General features: G+C 32.1%; 1 protein-coding gene across 1 annotated transcript; it reads right to left on the reverse strand.

The window, feature by feature from the left end:
• Positions 1–1,537: 1,537 nt before the first annotated feature.
• LOC105776708 (myosin-17) lies at positions 1,538–16,301 on the reverse strand. The gene is made up of 38 exons (XM_012599555.2): positions 15,750–16,301; positions 14,591–14,719; positions 13,841–13,984; positions 13,567–13,712; positions 13,314–13,470; positions 13,170–13,228; positions 12,854–13,013; positions 11,707–11,856; positions 11,485–11,621; positions 11,234–11,380; positions 11,010–11,111; positions 10,864–10,921; positions 10,678–10,779; positions 10,489–10,526; positions 10,231–10,357; positions 9,974–10,144; positions 9,117–9,248; positions 8,880–8,989; positions 8,693–8,753; positions 7,788–7,965; positions 7,139–7,344; positions 6,868–6,987; positions 6,676–6,774; positions 6,332–6,553; positions 5,689–5,828; positions 5,203–5,320; positions 4,999–5,112; positions 4,659–4,829; positions 4,346–4,501; positions 4,031–4,237; positions 3,412–3,549; positions 3,254–3,324; positions 3,046–3,145; positions 2,897–2,953; positions 2,732–2,788; positions 2,560–2,640; positions 2,119–2,201; positions 1,538–2,030 (listed from the first exon to the last, which is right to left on the reverse strand). Exons 1-38 carry the CDS (start codon positions 15,750–15,752, stop codon positions 1,907–1,909), a joined length of 4,575 nt encoding a protein of 1,524 aa, XP_012455009.1. The 5' UTR covers positions 15,753–16,301; the 3' UTR covers positions 1,538–1,906.
• Between the last annotated feature and the right edge of the window lie 4,764 nt (positions 16,302–21,065).

Here is a 21,065-nt window from a genome sequence, read left to right on the forward strand (position 1 = left end):
ACTCATTTTTCTCTAATACCATTTGGATTCCCTTGAGCATGCCATAATAATCTTTTTTCTAGTCCTAATATTATCAAACAGTTTTTATTCCATTTTTTAACAATCGTGACAAATCGTAATGAAATATTATTGAATTATTGCCTCATTGATTTAATAAGCTCTCCAAATAGCTCATGTGTTGGCCAACCTAAAAATAATTGAAATAATTTTTTATGGCTTGTCGATTCACCGACTCCGGCCTTTATAAAAAAAGGTTGAAAAAGCCTCGATTTGCAACCATTCAAAACAATTTCGTTCTACCTTTTGTTGAAACAGAAGTTGGACAAACTAGAGAGATTACATAACAAATCCAAATTGTAAATGAATCAAAGAGATAAAAAGAGAACTGACACGCGATATTTATTAACGCAATTCGGATTCACGAATCCTACTATACGGAAACTCACTTAGAGAATGGTTTTGCTCAACAATTTATTCAGTACAACTATTAGCAAAAGCCTAATTTACACTCCCCCAATGAATAATTGCAACCCCAAAATTGAACCTAAATTGTTACAAATTACTACCTCTAAATACAAAATAAATCGACGACCTAGCTATTTATAGCTTTTCCCCAACATTGATGAATAGCCAAGAGATAAGAAACTATCACTAATTTAAACACTGATTTTATCTAAATATTTATCCTGACAAATAATCCCATAAACAACATCATAATCATATATCCCATGGTTGCTACAAATGCCCTTATCCGAGAAGATAAGGATAATCTCTAACAAATCAAATAGTTTAAAATTTTCATGCTACTTCAAAATATGCGTGATGGTGCTGATAGCTCTGAAGTATTGGGCACAAAAGTCACATATTGTCAAGTGTTGTTCCATCCCTTATTCTAACAGGTTATGGAACAATAGAACAGTCATAACTCCGATAGAGATCTATGGTCTAACTTATCTCTTTCTAGGTGATAGATCACAGTTCCGGGGTTAAGCGACTCCCAATCCAAATTGCTCTAACCTTTCAAAGATTATACCCTACTCCAAGTAAACTTCAAACCTATGAACCCCGAATCCCTGATATTATCGACAAACATGAAATTTCGAAACCGGTCATAGCCTCCTGAAAAAATTGACCCCGTCATCAATCAAGAACGAACTAAAGATCCAAAATATATAAAAGTAAAAAAAAAAACTATTTATGAAAACTTATTTGATAACATATTAATTATAAAAGTTCAAAAATTATATAAAAGTTAACTTTCTAATTTATCAAATATTATTATAATTTATAAATTCTATAAAATAAAAATTATATACAATTACATAGAATATAATTAATTAAAAAGCATATACAATTTTGAAAACTTAAAAGAGTTTATAATAAAAGATAAACAAGACTGTCGAATTAATGTCGGTATATGACTGAGCCTAATCCAGTATCAGAAATACAGTGAACAAAAATAATTTATCACTTTTCACAAGACATGCACATTTTTCTCTAATAAATATTGAAAATACTTTACATGCAAGAAGTCAAATAGTCTAAAAGAGTGTTTGTTCATCATATAAAATTACAGAAAAGACTGTTATTACATATTTCATTGGCCTATAAAAGTGGCACTCTTTTTCTTTTTCGAGTTACAATAAAACACTAACAATGACCAAAGAATAAAAGATTACAATACTTGAATAAGATTCAATTTAAAAAATAAAAATAAAATAAGAAAAAGAAACCCCTGAGAACCCCAACTATTAAGCTTTGACCCTACAGCAAAAACCTCCAATCTACTATATGAAAAGAAAAGTCTATTATAATTACAGAGTATGCACATATTTAGGCAGCACATAAATCCTGGGGTGTGCAAATATTGCAACAGAGTGAAGGGGGGGCAAAGGGATGGCTTCACTCATTCCGTATGCTGTAACAAGAACGAGAAACCAGAGTGTCCACGAAGCAGAGGTGGTGGATCGATTTCAGCCACCTCTGTTTGTTGCATTGACTTGGAGATATCATCCATAGAGAATGGAATGCTACAAGAGAAAAGACCTAAATGTTACAGCAACGGGCGAAGAGCAATACTACCAATAAAAAGGTTATGTATGTGATGATAACTGGTACCTTGAATCATCATCCAGTAAAAATGAACTGCTGACAGCATTGTTGGAGTCCTCAGTCATCTTAACTCTCATACTCGCAATTACCTGCAGCGAGAACATTTTTGGGCAGAAGTAGCCGTTATATCAAAAGATAATGTTTGAGGTATTGACTTTTGTAACAGATAAAGGGTAAAGGACAGTTCTATATGTAGACACAAAAGCAGGAACTGGTGATGCAATCGAAATCGTGAATTATATGGTAAGGCAAAGACCATAACAAAACTATTAAGAATTTGTAGGACAAAGCAAGGTTCCAGGTAATTCAATAAGAATCCAGAAATGCTGGCAATGAAAAATGTATGCATGCACACATATCCAACTGTGAGAATCATGTTGTGCTAGCTCTGCACTATCAGAAAGATTTGAAAGGTGAGGAATAAAATGACCAGCATTTTTAACTTACATCTGAAGATACACTGTGTGTACCATATTTGTCATCCCAGTACATTGTACTTATCCTGTACAGCTGCTGTATGCTAAGCACCTGGTATTTGAAAAAACCAAAAGGAAAAATCAGAGAAATGAAGTGAGAAAAGGAGGATTTAGGAGGTGCAAAAGGTGTGTAAGCAACTCACAGGGCAAAGATCATTGGTTATCTCTTTCAAGGTCTTTTTGGGCTTCTGGTGTATGACCTATTTTGGAAGAAAAATTCAAATGAAAACAAAGTTTAATGAGAGATTAAAAAAAAGAAAGAGCAAAAGTTTAAATGCCATGGTAACAGTGTAGCACTAAAGACAAACCAGGAAGCCAACTGCTTGTCTAATATGCCTCAGCTCATCCCAAGCTGAGCCTGCAAACTGAAAGTAAAGCAAGCATTCAACATTTCTTCTATTAAAAAATCAGTAAAAAATTGAGGTGATGATTGCTTGTTAGAGTACGGTGTTGCTACCTCCTCAGTTGCATCATGGCACCATTGTTCCAGCTCAGCTAGCCCAGCTTTAACGTACTCCCCATTGCTGAATGAGCAACATTCACGCCGCAAAAGAAGGCTGCAAAAACATGTTTAAAATGTAAATAAAAATAGTTTGATATATGATAAGCAATCAAGAACAAGAAGATAGAACCTCAAAGTTTTGGTACTTTTTTAGTGCATTTACCTATTAAACAATTGAACATTAATGAATGAAAATGTCTGAGTGAACACTTTGCAAATTAAGAATGAAGGAACCTGCAGGGACAAGAGAGCAAAGAGAATTATGTTGCCATAATGGAAAGCAATTCACTTTTGGTCAAGGCATAACTGGCCCTCACTCACATAATTGGCCCTCATTGTCTTCAAGTAATTGTTTAAAGTTTTCACTATGCTTTGCCAGTGCGCAATAAGAGCTTGTTGAGCCACAGCATTAGCTTGAGAACGTCCCTTACCTAGGCTAGCCCGGGAAGTTCTGGGTGCCTGCATTGTAATCGTAATGGACATGAATAGGGAGCAAAAATGATTTCGTTATTGCAAAAAATAAGAGTACTTAACAACACAAACCATTAACATGGCTGCAAACAAAGCAACAGTGTTGGGTCAAAAACCATTTATTTGAACTGTTGGCTGTCAGTTTTACCTTAAACCACAAAATTCAAACATATCTACAATCTATCCTCGTTCTTAATAAATATGCTAATTAGAAGAAACATAGAATGTGCAGTGACAAATAAATCATAAGGGTGAGCAAAAGTGTAGTTTAGGTTACAAGAAATCCACAAAAGAGCTGGTTACAGAATAGAAAAAGCAGAAATCGATGGAAAAAAAAGAGTAGCTCAGGTTTGATTGCATATAAAAGACCTCAAGTCTCAATTTTGAAACTTGAAAAATGAAGCAAATTATAGTATTTTCTCCTATTATTGTAACTGCTAAAAATGTTAGGCAGAATTGCTTTATATACCTGAATACATGATGCAAGCACTGGAGATATCTCCTTTTTCAAATTGTCCCTTATCATTCCATATATCTTCTCAAGGAAGGCTGTCAGTTGCTGTTTGAAAAGCAAAGCTGGATATTTTGCTTCGACTTGTCGTAGGTCATCAAGACCACCAAGCAGCCGGCCATTAAGAAATGAGAAACCAGAAGTTTGTGGAGAACCTCGAAGTCCCTAAGAGGTTAAGTCAGAAGACAAAAAGGAAAAGAACTAAAAAACTCGATCAAGCTGCAGGTTGAGGTAAATGTATGACAGCAAATATACTTTAAAGGTTATCCCTACTTGAGACATCCTTCCAAATAGAGAAGCTGAAGTTGATCTTCGCCTTTGAGGAGTTAGGCTTGCTGCACCACTTGCTTTGAGCGTGCGTTGCAGCAGCAATAGTAGAGTGGATGAATTTGATAACCAATAGGATAACAAGTCATTATTATCCGCCACCTAGAGTAAGGCAATATTTTAAACATGAGTATTTATACAGCAATAAAAGAAACAAAAGAAAATTACTGCTTTATAAATTATCCCATTGAAAAATTTCCATGCAATCTGTCTTGAATCAAATTGATCAGCCACAAAATAATGGTTGATTTGTTAATACCTCTATTGATGCCCCTATGGTTTGAATTATTCGATCAAAAATACTTGTTCTTTCAACTTCAAATGATCTCCAATGGAGCAGGCATTTATATATTAGGCAAGCAGCAACTGGCTTGCCCCCGGAGAATCCTAAATCTTGAGAAATACACTTTATTAGAAGCTCCTGATTCTCCTGCACCAATCAGAATAAGGCCATTAATTGTAGTTCATCAAAGCCTTCCAGAAAACCAAAACAAAAAATCTAAACCTCTTGATAAAGATCATTTTCATGTTAATAAGTAAGCATCTTTCTAATGGCCAAAGGAAAGAGGTATGCATCTTTTTCAAATTTCAGAACTGACCTGTTGCTTTTCATTAAGAGACTTTTGGGGCTTCTCCTCAGTCTCAGTTAACTGTGGATTTGGTAGCGCTTTCTTTATTTCTTCATTCACAACATTACCATTCTCAGGAGTTCTCTGAAATTTCAGAAAATAAAATACATAACATAAACCTCCATAATATACAAGGTATTTAAAAAAAAAAAAAGACTTCTAAGCAACCAGTACCTGAAAAATTGTCGTCTTGGGTCTTGCTGCCAAAGCTCTGCCTGTTGGTGACATAGAGAGTGCTTGTTGACGGAGTACCTGATTCTCTGATTCTAAATTAGAGAGCTTCTCTTCTAGCCTGAACCATGGGAAGAATAAAAAGTTGATAAAGGCTTAAGCTGTAAATCATGTCCAATCCTAGTCATGCAATAGACCATTATATACACAAACTGTTGGTGTGAGAGCTAGCAGCCAAAGATATTTAGTCAACCTAATCAACAATGTAACGCATGCGCAGATTACAGTAACTCCAAATATAGTTGACAAAACTATGGCAAAAGGACCACCATAAGATCGAATGTCTTTGCTGCAAATTATCCGAATAGGTAATAGCAAGAAAAGAAATGGAGACACCATAAACAAGCAATGTAATCATAACTGATCCTACTGAAACAGTAGTGATCAACCAATGAATTTATTTTCAATATCATGGTATTAGTGACAAACCTCTGCACTGAATCTTGAAGCTGATCTACTTTCTTCCCATCATCTTCAAGCTTCTTAGTCAGATCCACATTTTTGGCCTGCTCAGTGGCATGAGCTTGCTTTGCCTCCTTAGCTGTTTGCTTTTCAGCCAGTAGCAAAGCCTGTACGGATTTAGAAATTCGTTCATCAGAGTCAAGAGATGCATATTTGACACCAAAGGCCAGGAAGCCTCCTCTAATCACCAAAGGTTAAGGCAGCAATGTTTTTGAGCAAGCATCTGGTCAAAGGATAAGCTCCTTCAAACTTAGATCACTTGGACTTCGTTCCTCTTGTCCAGATAAATTTGTGCATATACAAATCAAGAGAATCCAGAAATTGTCTAAAGAAAAAGTAAAACACCTACAGATTTACATTGGAGCTAAAGCATTTGAGCAGTACAAACCATGCAAACTCCATACAAGTAGAAAATATGATGCAACGTATGAATATAGGGCTCTCTCAAATGCTTTCTGATATACCATCCTTGAATACTAGCATAACCAATTTTTTTCTTCAAATTACGAAATAGAAAATTAAAATAATCTTTCAGACTCAGCATAATCAAACAGCCACACTCTACTTAAGGAAAAATTATATACCATCTCAGACAAGAATGGATGAATACCTTCAACTTCTCAACTTCAGATGTCAACGAATTTATCTTTTCTGTATCTTGAACAATAACAGGAGTTTCTTTGACAACAGGAGGTGCTTCCTCAATGGCTTTTCGTGCTGCCTCTCTTTCCTTGATAACCATAGATTTAGCTTCTTCCACTTGTGATTGCATTTCATGCAGTGCATCTTGCAATTTTGCAATTTCTTGAGCTTTTGCCTCCTCAAGATCAGTCTGCATTTAAGTTCAAATAAGAATAGCATAGACTAGTAAACTATAAGAATACCACCTACAGCATTAAACTATTCAAGTAAAAAGATAAAAGGCTTTGGTAAGCAATAATATAACTACGCTACCCTCAATCGCTTTTCAAGTTGCAAACGCCATGTAAGTTCCTCCACCCGCTTCTCTAGCTTGTCCTTTGCCGCCTTCAAAGCTCCAGTTTCTCTTGCAGCCTAAATAAATTTAGAAAAATCGGGTTTAGCTTGGATAAGCAACCAAATATGTATTAACATTCACATGTATAAATTAAGCAGCAAAAGACAAACCATTTTGAGCTTTCTGAGCTCTCTTCTAGCAACTCTGCACCTCCAGCCACACTGTGAAACTAATACAGCCTTCTGAAGACTCTTATAATAAGAATAAGCTTGGTAGCAACGCCAGTGAGCCTGCAGACCACCAGGAGTCAAGAACCAATAACATTTATCATAACTAAAGAGTTAAAGCCCTTTTAAGCACCGATATGTTAATAGTAGAACTTCCCATATGGTAAATACAGTATCCTTCTATGTTTTCAATAAAGATGTCAAGTTACTCTACCTGTATGATAATGGCAGCTTTAGTCTGCTTCCTGAACCTAAACTCATTACGAGCAGTCATCGACCTTAATCCCGTCTGCAATATAATTGCAGATTTCCTCATTGTCAAATAGGATTTTCTGTCAATGTGTCGGCGCAAATTCTTCTGAATATTCAAAGCTCCAGCTTCTCTCCTCAGCTCATCATATATTTTGCGTGCCATATTACCTACAAATTGTGGAAGGAGATTAAATCAGAACTCCAAGCCAGGTCCATAAGGAAAAAAAAAAAAAGAAGGAATGAACCTAATAACTGAATAATTGAAAGGGAAATGTTATACTTTCCAAAAGCAGCGACAAAGAGCTATTCTCCTAGCACAATTTTGAAACTTGGATTTGTTTTTTACCTCATTTATTAACAATTTTCAACACCCAATGCATCAGGATGATTAATTTTGTCACTATCACAAAGCGAAAAGAAAATTACAACAAAAACTCCCAAAAGTTCTAAACATACATCTCAGTCAGAATAACTGTCACTGTTTTCACCTCTAAAATTCTTAAACACAGCTTACACACATCTAGACGTTGAAAAAGCCAGTACCATGGAGACATGACCATTTCTAGCGGGAAACTATAGAAGGTAGGCTTTAACAGAGTTCAAAAAAACACCTCTCAAATAAGACTGCAGACTGATAGCAGCCCCACGTAATGAGATGAATTCCTTGCGAGCAATATATGTACGAATCTGTCGCTGAATGGTCCTGGCCGCATTTCCAAGCACCTCTGCTCTCCTAGCATCCAACTCTGCCATCTGACCTGCTCTAAGGAAAATCTTTGTCTTCCCCACCTGCAAATACACATCATCCAGGAAAAAAAAGGAGACAAAAAACACTGTTATACAAGGCCGCAAAGAAATGACATTTCTTGAAAGTGAGCAAAAGACATTAAGAACTTAAAAGATGTCAGCAAGCCCATGTTAACCAAAAGCACTTGATACTTCTGCAAGAGCTTTCACAATTGCAGCCATCCTTTTCATTTCACAGGGTGAAGGAGGGAGCATACCGCATTTCCTTCCCTTCGGAAAAGTTGGTGACAATATTTTATCCCATTTACATTCTTTTTCTATAATATATAACTGGAGAGAGTGCAGCAAAGATACACTTCAATTGGGTATATCATTTTCTGAAGCTAAACCAACTTCTAAGAACCCTACAGATTATGTACTTTCAATGTATTGGCCAAAAAAAAAATTACTAAAACTCCAATAGAGAATAAAAATATTATTTTCAGCAATGAAATAGAAGGAATTCAAGAGAATTTAACTGCTTATTAGGTAAATTTACAAGGATCGAAGCTCAAGTTGCAGATGAATAAAGTTAGGAAGAAAGGTGACTTTCTCTGTAGGTTGATAACATTTTCCAAGAATAAGCAAGCAATTTAAGGATCCTATTAAAAAAATTCCAGTTAAGTATGGTAACCAAAAGAATAACTATCACCAATCACAATATTATTTTGCCAGATTTATTAAATAACAATGGATACACAATAAAATGAAAATGATAAAAAGAGATTACCTGATATCCTTTCAGTCCCTTCTTATCAAGTATCAGTTGACATGCAACCTTATCATCGTAACTGAAGAAAAGAGAGAATACCAGATGAAACTCTATTAGTTAGTTGTTGTTCAATCAAAGAAAATCATAGCAGATCTTCTAAAATGTATACAAGCATGAAACACCTAGAACCATTACTCAAACTTACTTTCCTTCCAAAACATCTGGAGCAAGTAGACCAAAACGATTGAGAAAATCGTAAAATGTACGTCTGGTAGGATATCCAGCACAGCTGATCCTAATTGCTTCAAGAACACCCTAGAAGAGAAACAAATACAAATTTTAGTCAAGACAAGGTATGAAAACCAAAATATAATGAACCAAGAGAATCTTGACAGGTAACACTAAGATTCAACAATGGCATTAATAGCATATAAATACTTACACCACAGCGTAATTGTTGAATGACATTGAAATTCTCAAAAATAGCAGGCTTCAGGACATTATTTGGTTTCACACATCTAATGTAGTGAGGTTCTGTAGCACTCAAGGTCTCCATCAGAGATTGAAGTTGTAGCTGCAATTTAGACAAATTGTTAACAATTTCTCATTATCAGAGCATAAAAAAAATAACAAAGTTGTGATGCATGGCAAGTCTTTCAAAACCATTCAAGCTTAGTGAACAGCCAATATGCTATCCAAAGTAGAGCAACCAACATAATGAAAAATGTTATAAGCAGGTGGAAGCACTAAGCATATAAACCATGACCCAACTGGAGAAATAGAAGATCATAAAAGCATAAGTTGACTGCTAATGCACTGGAAGTAGTAAATGCTTGCCATGTCTTAGCCAACTCGCTGTCATGATTTAAACATGATAAAAAGCCAAAAGATAGTCAACCAGGAAATTCATATTTTTAATCAGTTTTCATATACCAGTTTCCACGAGTTTACCATATTTCAAGCTCTGGAATCAAAGTAAAACAGAGCACCATTAGCAGTTAACTAAATAAAACCCTACAGTAAAAGAAGTCGTATATAAGCTGGCCCCAAATTTAACAAGATAGGAAGGATGAGCAAACTTGTTGGGCAAAGGAGTAAAATATGTTACAGCCAGGGCATTAGCAATATAAGCAAGAAGTCTATCATATCTATATGCTACAAGCAAACTTACAGATAAGGAGAAAGGACAAGCAAATCTCTGTGAAAGAAAGTTAAACCAACAATAGGGCATCTATAAATGGAATGTTGTAATCACATAACTCTGCAACTGAACAAGAGAGATTGACTATGATAAAATACCTTGAAGCGCGATCCAATGGAAGAAAATTTTGATGACTTTGATGATTCTTCTGGAAGTGGAGGAAAAAGACTTCTCACAAAAGAACACTCTGATGCAGTCAACAGAGCTTGATGCTCAGCCACAACATAATCTTTGTTTTTGTCCAGAAACTGATTTGCTTGATAGGTCACCTAGTCAGTGGATAAAGACATCAAAAATTGTGAACAATCTACAGCCAACAAGGATAAGGTTCATATGCTAGGAAAAAAAAGTTTACCTCCCCTGCATAGTGTGAGATAGTAAAATCAGTACGGGAAAGCTTTGGTTTGATAAAACGCTTATTATTTTTGAAAGTCTGGTACAACTTCTGTGCAAAAGTCTCATGAGTAGACTTGGGGAACATGCTGCATTGATGAAAATAAGCACAAGAACATTGGCCAAAGGAAAGAATAAGAGAAAGTATAGAACTAAATAAATTAACCTATCATAGATTAAAATCATTTTGAACCAAGAATTATTAACCAAAGCAGCATACCAGGCTTCATCTAAAAGCGCAATTATTCCTCCAGGCTTCTGTTATATATTGGATTACACAAAATAACATATTAGAATAAGGGGGAAATGAATACGACAGAACAAGAAGATGCAAAATCTATTTACTGATACAAAAGTATCTTGCAATGAAATAAAAAATTGAAAAACTATATGAAAACAAACTATAAACCTTTTCAATTAGGTCCAAGACATCTTGATTATCAACAAACTCGATGTAGCTCCAATTAATTTCTTCTTTTGTATATTCTTCCTGCTCCATCTTGAATACATGCTGCAAAAATATATTACAATGGATGATAATCAGTCTTACTAAATCTCCAACCCATGGCCAGGCCTATTTATGAAGAAATCTAACCTGATTGAAATGTTGCTGCAGCTTTTCATTCGTGAAGTTGATGCAAAACTGTTCAAAGCTGTTTTAAGCATCACAAGTCAAGCTTGTATTGGAGTAATATTACTATTACAAAAGCAACTTCCAAGTCTGCAAAGTTAAGGTGTTACCTATTACACTTAAAACTTTCAAAACCATAAATATCAAGAACTCCAATTATTGACTTTGAGTTTGGATCCTGTCCAATCGAAACATTAATTTTATCCACAAGCCTGGAAACAAGAATGTAGATAGAACAATTAATATTTAACATATACAAAAAAAATAAGACAATTTTAGTTCAAATCATTAAGCAGGAAAACGGAAAAGGGCACCAGTTTAATTAGTACTATACCAGTCAAATAACCGAGAATATACTGTTTTGGCCAAAGCATCCCTGCTGGCAACTGCATTCTCAGGGTCAAGGCTTCTTGTGATAATTTCTTCTGGAGTTACCATGACACGTTTGATGAGGGCATCTTCCAAGCTCTGGGCATCACACCTATTAATGATTTTGATTGATGAGTAGGAAAATATAACTGTTTAACAATCATTAAGAGAATGCAACATACACGCTGAGAATATGGAAATGTTAAAGATAAATACCTAAGAAGTTCGGCGGTCATATTAAGGTGGAATCTAGACTTTTCATCCTTGACGACTGAGGAATCTATTTCCTTTCCCTTGGCAAAATTAATGTTCCCAAGGTGAAGAATCGCAGCAACTACTCTAAAAATTGACTCCTGAAATTTAAGGTGTATCATTTGTATTAATAAAACATCACAAAAACACAAATGGCCTGAACTCTAAAAAGTGATATAGTATCACCTGTTCTTCGTCATTGATTCCAACAATATCCATAGCCCTTCTGGTTGCAAGATACTCGTGAGCATCATTTACACCATCCAACTCATAGCAACTTGATTGATTTAGATAATGGAAAGTTTTTGGGCTGCCCAACTTATATCTTTCAATATCCTGCAGAATTTCGAAAATAAAAAAATATATATATTTTACAAATACAAGGATCTATGTTGCTCAGACTTGATTACGAGTATCAGGTGTTGGTACATGTCTAGCTGTTGACTCATCAATTTCCTTGAACTTAGGATAACATGGGAAAAGGGTCCAAGAGGAGGATAAGGCTGCAGGGACTAGTTTTTGGCATACAAACATATATATAAATAAGGTTACACGATTTATTTGTTTGAACATGAGAGTTAATTTCAAGTTATGTGATAATTGTAAGGGATGGTGAACATATCAATATGTTTTCTTGCATATACGATAAACGTAAAGTCAACTTATTGAAGGGGAACTATGAAATTCAACAGTTGCATATTTTAAGGAGATTTGGAGGTCTACTTGTGCAGAACTGGGCTCAAAAGGCTTAATTCGTATTATCTCAAGGCCCAAAATCCAACCTCATTGAAAACTATACTTTTGTTTACTTCCTAACACAGCAACAGGTAAGTACAAAAAAATAAATAAATAAAAATAATGCAGAGACCGGTTTTTTCAAAAAAATAAATAAATAAAAATAATGCAGAGACCGGTTTTTTCTCTTTTATATGTGAAACCAAGAAGAAGACATGACCAACCACATATTTTCCTTCTTTCTTTTCTCTCTATTTTACTCTCTTTTTCTTTTTTCTTTACTAATTGATTTCTTGTTTTTCTCACTTTGAAAGTTCCCAATGATTTTCACCTCTCTCTCCTCTTACCCATGATGTTAACAGTAAACTAGAGATCTCTATTGGCTTTGGGGTTCAGATCAAAACACGAAGACGAGTTCAAAGGTTTTACCAACATCAAACACAGATATCAAATCATATCAAGGTCATTTTGTGTCAACACCCATCAATCTCACTTTTTACCGAGTCCAAGCAACAAAGCAGGGGATCACTAGCAATATTAAAACTGCTTGATGAAAAGAACATAAACATCAAATCAAAACCAAAACATGGCAACACACCTCAGGTGGTGCAGCACACAGAAGGTAAAAGCAGTGGTAGTTCCTCTCAGGATCAGAGATTTGGCAAACACGAGATCTTTCAAGCAAATAGGTTCTGATTGCTGCCCCAGATATCCTTCCATTCTTGTCAAATTGGATTTCAACAAATTTACCAAAACGACTGCATTGGGAAGTCTCAAATAAAATTAAGGAAACAATGCCAAGAAGAATACTAAATATGCATAATCTGTTGTAATCGAAATCAACAAATACTCTAGCAACACTATAAACTCATAAGTTATCATATTTCTATAACGCTACAATAACAAGTGCACACCTTGAATTGTTGTTCCTAACCGTCTTAGCATTGCCAAATGCTTCAAGAACTGGATTGGACTGCAATATTCAGTAGCAGAACAAGAAATAAGATGAAGAAAATTGCGATCAATTTTGTTCTCCAAAAAGAAAATGTACAGGTTACCTCCAAAACTTGCTGTTCAACTGTGCGCCCTTCTACTCCAGATCGCCCACCCAAGAATGCAAGATATCTCATGAGCATTTTTGTGGTCTCAGTTTTACCAGCACCACTTTCTCCACTAACCAGAATAGAATTGCTTTTGCCTTCATTAATCATTGCCCTAATTTTTTTTTATGAAACAGCACAAAGTAAGAATTAAAACAAAAATAGAAAGCAAATGTCTACCATGGGATGAAAGAGATTGATAACTAATCACCTATATGCAGCATCACCAACTGCAAAAACATGGGGACTTAGTTCTCCAAAAGTAGCTCCTTTATATTGTTCCATCATATGAGTATCATAGAGATGAGGTAATCTTTGAAATGGATTTACTGCGATCAGGATATTGCCGGTGTACGTCTAAGACAGTAAATGTATTAACATGGTAAGAATATGCTTCAAGTTCTTCCTTTAGTATCTAAGTACCTCTAGCTGTTGGTACATTTATATACACACACATATAAAACGAAATACAAGTATTGACTCACATAGATCTCATTAAGTTCATATCTTGTAGCCAAGTTTTGCAAAACTCCAGGTTCGTGCAAATATGAAAGCTTCGTCATGTCATCTACTCCACCAGGTGGTGCTTCTGTATCTTTTGGAAAAGCTTTTGATATATTTGTGACAACCTGCACAAAGCAATCCAATTGATTATATCTACATATATGCACCACAACCATCAACTTAGCTAACAGAAAAACATAGAGAATTTCCTCAGTTATGACCCAACATAATCAGGAAATAAACATATTGTGCCAATGTTCATTCTCATTTTTTTCCTCTTTCTTTTCTTTTATTTTTATTCACAAGGGAAGGCATGAGTGATCTTGTTTGCTCCAGACTCAATATGCACTTTGGCCACCTTTATCGTTACAATAATAATTTATCATTAGGAATTCGGGGGGAAAACATGTGTAGACTCAGACTTAAAACCCTCTCTTATTTTTATATCTTTTATATTCTTCAGCATTGCGGGCAAACTCTGACCAAATCATTCTTCTTTACTAAAGAAACTACATTTTGTTCCTATACTTCTAGATAGAGCATCATCTACAATAATAGTATTTCATCAGTTTCTTTTTTCCATTTTTTCATCTAAATTATGAGCATCAGTAGCTTCAAAGCAATAAGTAAGCACTCCATTGCTCGAATTTCCACTTACAATTACTTACCATGCAAAAACAAAACAGCTCCATTAATACTAATTAAGAAAGAAAAGATAAGGGAGCACTTACAGTTTTTCCATGTGGGGTTTTAACATGAATCTCATTTCCATTGATACGAATAACTTCTCCATCAATCCATGCTAAGCCAGGATCTTCAACCCATACATGAGAACCCATAATTATGTTATCTGGGCCAGCCTGAAAATTGAATTTTCCAAAATAGGAAGTCAGATAGAGAAACTTGAACAACATGGAAGCATAGGAGATATATATCAAATGTATAGCCTGAAAGTCACAATGATCAAGAAAAAGAAAAATCTAAGCTCAGGATAGTTAGAATTCAGAAGAACCTAAAGCTAGAATGGATAAGAAGGAAAAATCTAAGTTGAGTTAGGGATATTCAGAGAAGATAATAATTCGTTAGTAACATTCTTTCAGAAATAACACATAGTTAACCAGAAGTCAAATGTTATATAGAAGTAAAAAAGCAGCAAAAACCATTCATGGAGAAACTATAACTTTTAAAAATAAATTATTCTTCGAATTTTACAAGTACTTTTAACTTGGAACATAAGGCAGTAATCCAAAAGACATCACTTCCTTACACAGATAAGTGCTCTCTGAAACATTAGGTACCTTCTGAACACGAATACTAAATGATAAACTAAGGTCATTGAAACATCAATGTTTGCTTCTAAGCACATTAAGCTAACTCGCCTATGACTACAATTGGCTGAAACAACTGCAACATAAACTGAAAAATGCAACCATCCAACCTAAAAAATTGAACATAAAATAACTGGCAGCTAATTCAAGCTAATCCCTCATTTATTTGCCTATTCAAACCAATTCAATCACCAAATGAATCGAAATACCCATTCAAATACCTTGACAACACTGCAAATAAATCATTGACATACAAGTTTCAAATGCTATTTGAGATACATTCATCCCAGAAAACTGCCTCCTCCTATGCTCTGTTAACAAACCCCACTTCCCTTCGAGCTTACAGAATTATCAAATAGACAAATTACCCACTTCCTCAAATTAGAATTGCATGCAAAGTCAAGTCAAGCAGGGAAAACAAAGTCCAATTTCAAATTTCACAAATAGCACACGCCACAATCTTGTATACTCAAAACATTCAAGCAAAAGACTAGATTTTGCTAAAAGCAAAAGTAAGAGGCAAAAGAAAAACAGAAATATATTGAAGTGAGCCAGTCCTTACCATTGAAAACAGCAAATAAAAGCCCTGATGTTTCAACTCATTCAAGTACGAACTCTCTTAGAAAGCCAAAAAACCCCCCAAATAAACTTTCAAACCCAGAAATCCTCTGTTTTTCTTCTCTTCCTTGTTCAAACCCAAAGCTTGAAAGACCTTGTATATTCAAAATATCACCCCCTCTCTAAACTCTGGGTTTCCTTTTATTTCTTGTTTCTTCCTCCTTCCAAACTCTGGACAGTCTGTTTTTGAAAAAAAGATATAGGTTTTTTGAAGTTTCAAAAAAAGATCGAATTTTTTGAGTTTCAGTTTTTTTTTTTTTAAATTCCTCTCTCTCACTTCTCTGAATCAAAGCTATTTGGCGTTTGTGTGGTCAGCTGAGGATAGCAAGGTGTGGGGACAAAGGGTGGGTCCTACAGACCAACCTCTACCTCTCTCTCCTCTCTGCACCGTGCTTTGAGGACCTGTCTGTGTCTTTTTTTTTTCCTTCTCTTTCTTTTCTTTTCTTTTCCCCCAAACAGTCTTCAAAAATGAGACGCCAGCTTCAATATTTTGGCTAAATTTAAATCCAGGACGGTCACTGTTTACTAGTGTTTTTTTAAATTGCCTTTGTTACGAGATTTGCCCATACTTTTTGCCTTTTATAACTTTATTGCCATTTCCTACAACAAATATAAATCATTTAATATTCAATAAAATAAGATTCTGTTTAGTTGATTTTTATTATTAAATTCAATAATTAAAAATAATGGATAAATTGTAAAAGGAATACCGAACAAACACAATCTCAATAAATAAATCATTTTGAATTATTGTGAAACTAGTTTCTATTCATTTTATAATATTTTAAACTTATAACATTATTTTTAATTTGAAGCCATTGATGAATTTTTTTCAAAAATAATTAAAGAATTGAAAAATTAATATAAGTAAAAAATATTTAACTAATTTAGAATAAATTATATTAATATTATTTGATCTTAAAATACTTGATATTAAAACAATACAAAAATGTATGTGTAGTTAAATTTTAAAAAACTATTTTAGAGTTCTCAAATTAATTTTGTTTTTATTAAATAAATCAAATATATGTGAAATAACAATTAATGAAATATAAAGTACATGTAATTTGAGTATTAAAATAAATTGGTAAAAATTGAAGAATTTATATAGTATAAATTAAAACACAGAAGGATGTTTCTATAATTTAACCATTGCTTAAATATAATGAAAATGTAAGTGGAAGCCCTCGATAGTTAGAACCAGAAACAAGAAATATCTTTCCGTTAATTAATCCAGTTTATAAAGAATATATAAGTTAAACTCTTTTTAGTTCGATTGGTATGAATAATATTACCATTATAGAAAATATAGATTCGAATACATTGAAATGTAATTTATAGGTTAGAAAATAACTAAAATGTTTACTAAAAAAGTTTTTAAAAAAAAAAAACCCCCGTTGAATGCCTTTGCTTTTAGTTTATTGGGTTTTTTACACAAATAAGGTGAAAAAAAAACAAATCTATTGAAATAGGGTGTCAAAAAAAGTATTTACCAAAATGGGTTTTTTTTTATTGGAGCCTATTAGATAGGCGTCAATGAATAAAATAATAATAATAAATTTTTTTATATTTTTTTAATAATTTTTTAAAAAAAATACGGGTCAAAATACGGTCGTCGGGTCGGGTCGGGTCGGGTGGCGCCTATCAGGTAGGCGCCAATGAAGGTGCCTCGTAGAGAGGCGCCAATGAATATTGTAATTTTGTATGAATATTGTAATTATTTTATAATTAAATTTGTATTTATAGTTTTAGATTAATATTTTGTATGAATATTGTAATTTTTTGTATGAATATTGTAATTCTGTATGAACATTGTAATATTATAATTTTGTATGAATATTGTAATATTGTAATTTGTATGAATATTGTAATGTCGGGATATATTGTAATATTGTAATTTTTGTATGAATAATGTAATTATTTTATAATTAATTTGTTAGTAATTTAGGATTATGTTATAAATTTTGTGTTTGTAATTTTGTAATCAAAAAATGAATTCAGTTAATTTGTTTCAAAAATCAATAAATACTGTTAAATAAATACAAAATCAAATAAAATTTAATTATATAAAAGTTACATTATATAACAATTAAATTAGTTAACAACAACTATATGATTAAAAAAGTCGGTTATAATTAAACTTTTAATAAAATGATTTTTAATTTTTTATAATTAAATTTTTAATAAAATGATTTTTAATTTTTTATAAACTTTATATGTAAACTCACCAAATATTAAACTAAACCCAACAACTTATAGCTTAATCCTAAATTACTAATAAATTAAATTTTAAATAATTACAAACACACAAATTTATAACATAATCCTAAATTACTAACAAATTAATTATAAAATAACTACAATATTCATACAAAATTACAATATTCATACAAAAAATTACAATATTCTTACAAAATACTATTCCAAAACTATAAATACAAATTTAATTATAAAATAATTACAATATTCATACAAAATTACAATATTCATTGGCGCCTTTCTATGAGGCAACTTCATTGGCGCCTCTCTGTGAGGCACCTTCATTGGCGCCTACCTGATAGGCGCCACCCGACCCGACCCGTTGACCGTATTTTGACTCGTATTTTTTAAAAAATTTATTAAAAAATATAAAAAAAATATTTTATTCGAAAAAAATATTATTTTTTTATTCATTGGCGCCTATCTAATAGGCTCTAATGAAAAAAGTAACCCATTTTGGTAAATACTTTTTCTGACACCCTATTTCAATAGATTTTTTTTTCACCCTATATGTGTAAAAAAACCCTAGTTTATTCTTTAACTGGTTAAATTTTTCGCAAGATAATACACATTTTTCCATTTTTCTGGTGGCGGATATATATATATGAAAGCCAGAACATGATAGGTTTTCAAAATATATATATTTCTTTTTAATGTTTACTTTGCAGATTTACTTGTATTTGTTTTGATATTTTGTATAAATTATTTAGGGTAAACTATAATGTTCATTGAGTTATTGTTATTGTTTTATTTTGATACCCAACTATTAATTTTTAGATTTAGACACTAAATTTTTTTGAATCAAATATTTTGGTCACTCAAAGTTGATTTGGGCTTCTTGTATTGTCTAATAATAAATTTAACCCTCAATATTTACATATTATATCAATTTGATCCTAAATATAAACTATTTAACAAATGTAACCCTCAATGTTTACAAAATTTATCATTTTAGTTTGAATTCTAGTAAATTCAATAAATTGATTTTGGTCTTTTACAAAATTATTAATTTAAGCTTCTTAACCCAAAAATCTTAGCTTTAGGTTTCAAAATTTTATCCTACTTCTATATAAAATTTCTAACGTCGTCTTTGGCATAGATTAGTTTTTATATACCTTGTTTACCAACCCAACACGTGAAAATTGGAAGAAAAAAATGAATGAAAAGAACACCGTATAGTAGTAATATTTAAAACATTACAATTGATGAAGCAAAGTTGATTACAAATATCTGACAACAGCTGTAGTAGCAAACCAACTAGCTTATAATAAAAAAATCACCAAACAACAGATAAAATTAAGGAAATGGATTGTTTAGTTATAGATAAAGTTATGTGAATTTTTAGAATTCAAACTAAAATGACTTTTTTATAAACATCGAGGCTAAATTTGTTAAATATTTTATGTTTAAAATCAAATTGATATAATGTGTAAACATTGGAAGGTTAAATTTGTTATTAGACAGTAACAAAAGCCGACCAAAATATTTTATTTTAAAAATTTAATGACAAAATAAAAAAATTAATAGTTTCTCAATTATTTACTAATACAAATGTGAGAATTTAAGGTGGATAGTATTTTTACACAATGATTTGTCTATAAAATGAAACCATAATTTCCACCAATTCTATCTTATGTGTTGTGTTTTTTAAACTAAACATTTACAGTGTATAATTAATATTGCATAGAATAAATTATGAAATTCTGTAAATTGTAACAAGAAATTACTGAACAATACCTTTATGCATGGAAGGTAATGGAAATGTCTTTAATAACATAAATTATAGGAATATCTTTTGTATAATTAAAAGTTTTATGCAAGGGAAGATGCACATAATTGATAAACACAATATCAATTTAATTCATTTATTATGTTAACAATTTATTTAATATTATAATTCAATAATGGACTATTTTAGCATATATTTTAATTTGGTAAGAAATAAATATAATAAGTAATTAAGATTTTAAAATAAAATATTGCATATTAATTCATTGACCATGGAAGGCAATGTCAATGCCTTTCATAATAGGAAATATTGAAAACTTTTGTATAAATTTCATTGTTAGTTTTAAGGAAATATCAATGCATTAATTATGTAAGTAATGCAATTTACTGTAATAAAGGTAATTAACCATATTAAATGTCATAATATTTGTATATATTTTTATTCAAGATACACAATTTCTTTAAAAAATTAAGATACATAGTCAAGCTGTTTTCTTATTATATATATTTTTGTTAGAAAATCAATATAATAAAATAAATTGGTTCAATTATCAATAATTATGTTTTTATTTTGAAATTAATATACAATTAAAAGGTTAGTACTACTCATATACTGTGGTAAAAACACACCGCATCGCTTATATAAAAGTCTACCACTACTTCTTCAGAAATTCGAACTCGAGTAAATTTTATTAGTGAACAATCCTTAATTACCAAGCCAATAATTATGTTCAACATATAAACACTATGTCATTGATTTTAATAAATACAAATATATAATTTTCACTCGATAATGGATATAAATCAAAGTTTAATTATTGTTGAGGTGTATTTTTTCGTCACATTAGATCGTCAAATTAAAATATTGTAAATATTTGTTTAATGTATTAAAATATTAAAAACATGACTACATATCAGGAAATGAAAATAAATTTTCTTCAATAATATTTATATAATATTGGGACAACTGTAAAATGAAAATATAAAGTTCGTAAACAACAAAAATATTCCAATAGAAAATTTAAAAGTGAGATTAAATTTTATAAGGAATAAAATTAATTCCTTGTATTGTCTCATTATTTTACACTACTTACAGTTTAGTTTTCTCAACAAATTTATATATAAATTTTAGTTTAACCTGTAATTTAATATATGGATTTTAATTTAGAATAATTATACACGTGAAACTTGAATTGTGGTTCATATGTATAAATGAAACTTTGATTCAATTGTATACATTTAAAAAATAAATACATACATTTATTTTCATATT

The sequence above is a fragment of the Gossypium raimondii genome, chromosome 10 (genome assembly GCF_025698545.1).
Source record: "Gossypium raimondii isolate GPD5lz chromosome 10, ASM2569854v1, whole genome shotgun sequence".
In the NCBI taxonomy this organism is placed as follows: Eukaryota; Viridiplantae; Streptophyta; class Magnoliopsida; order Malvales; family Malvaceae; genus Gossypium; species Gossypium raimondii.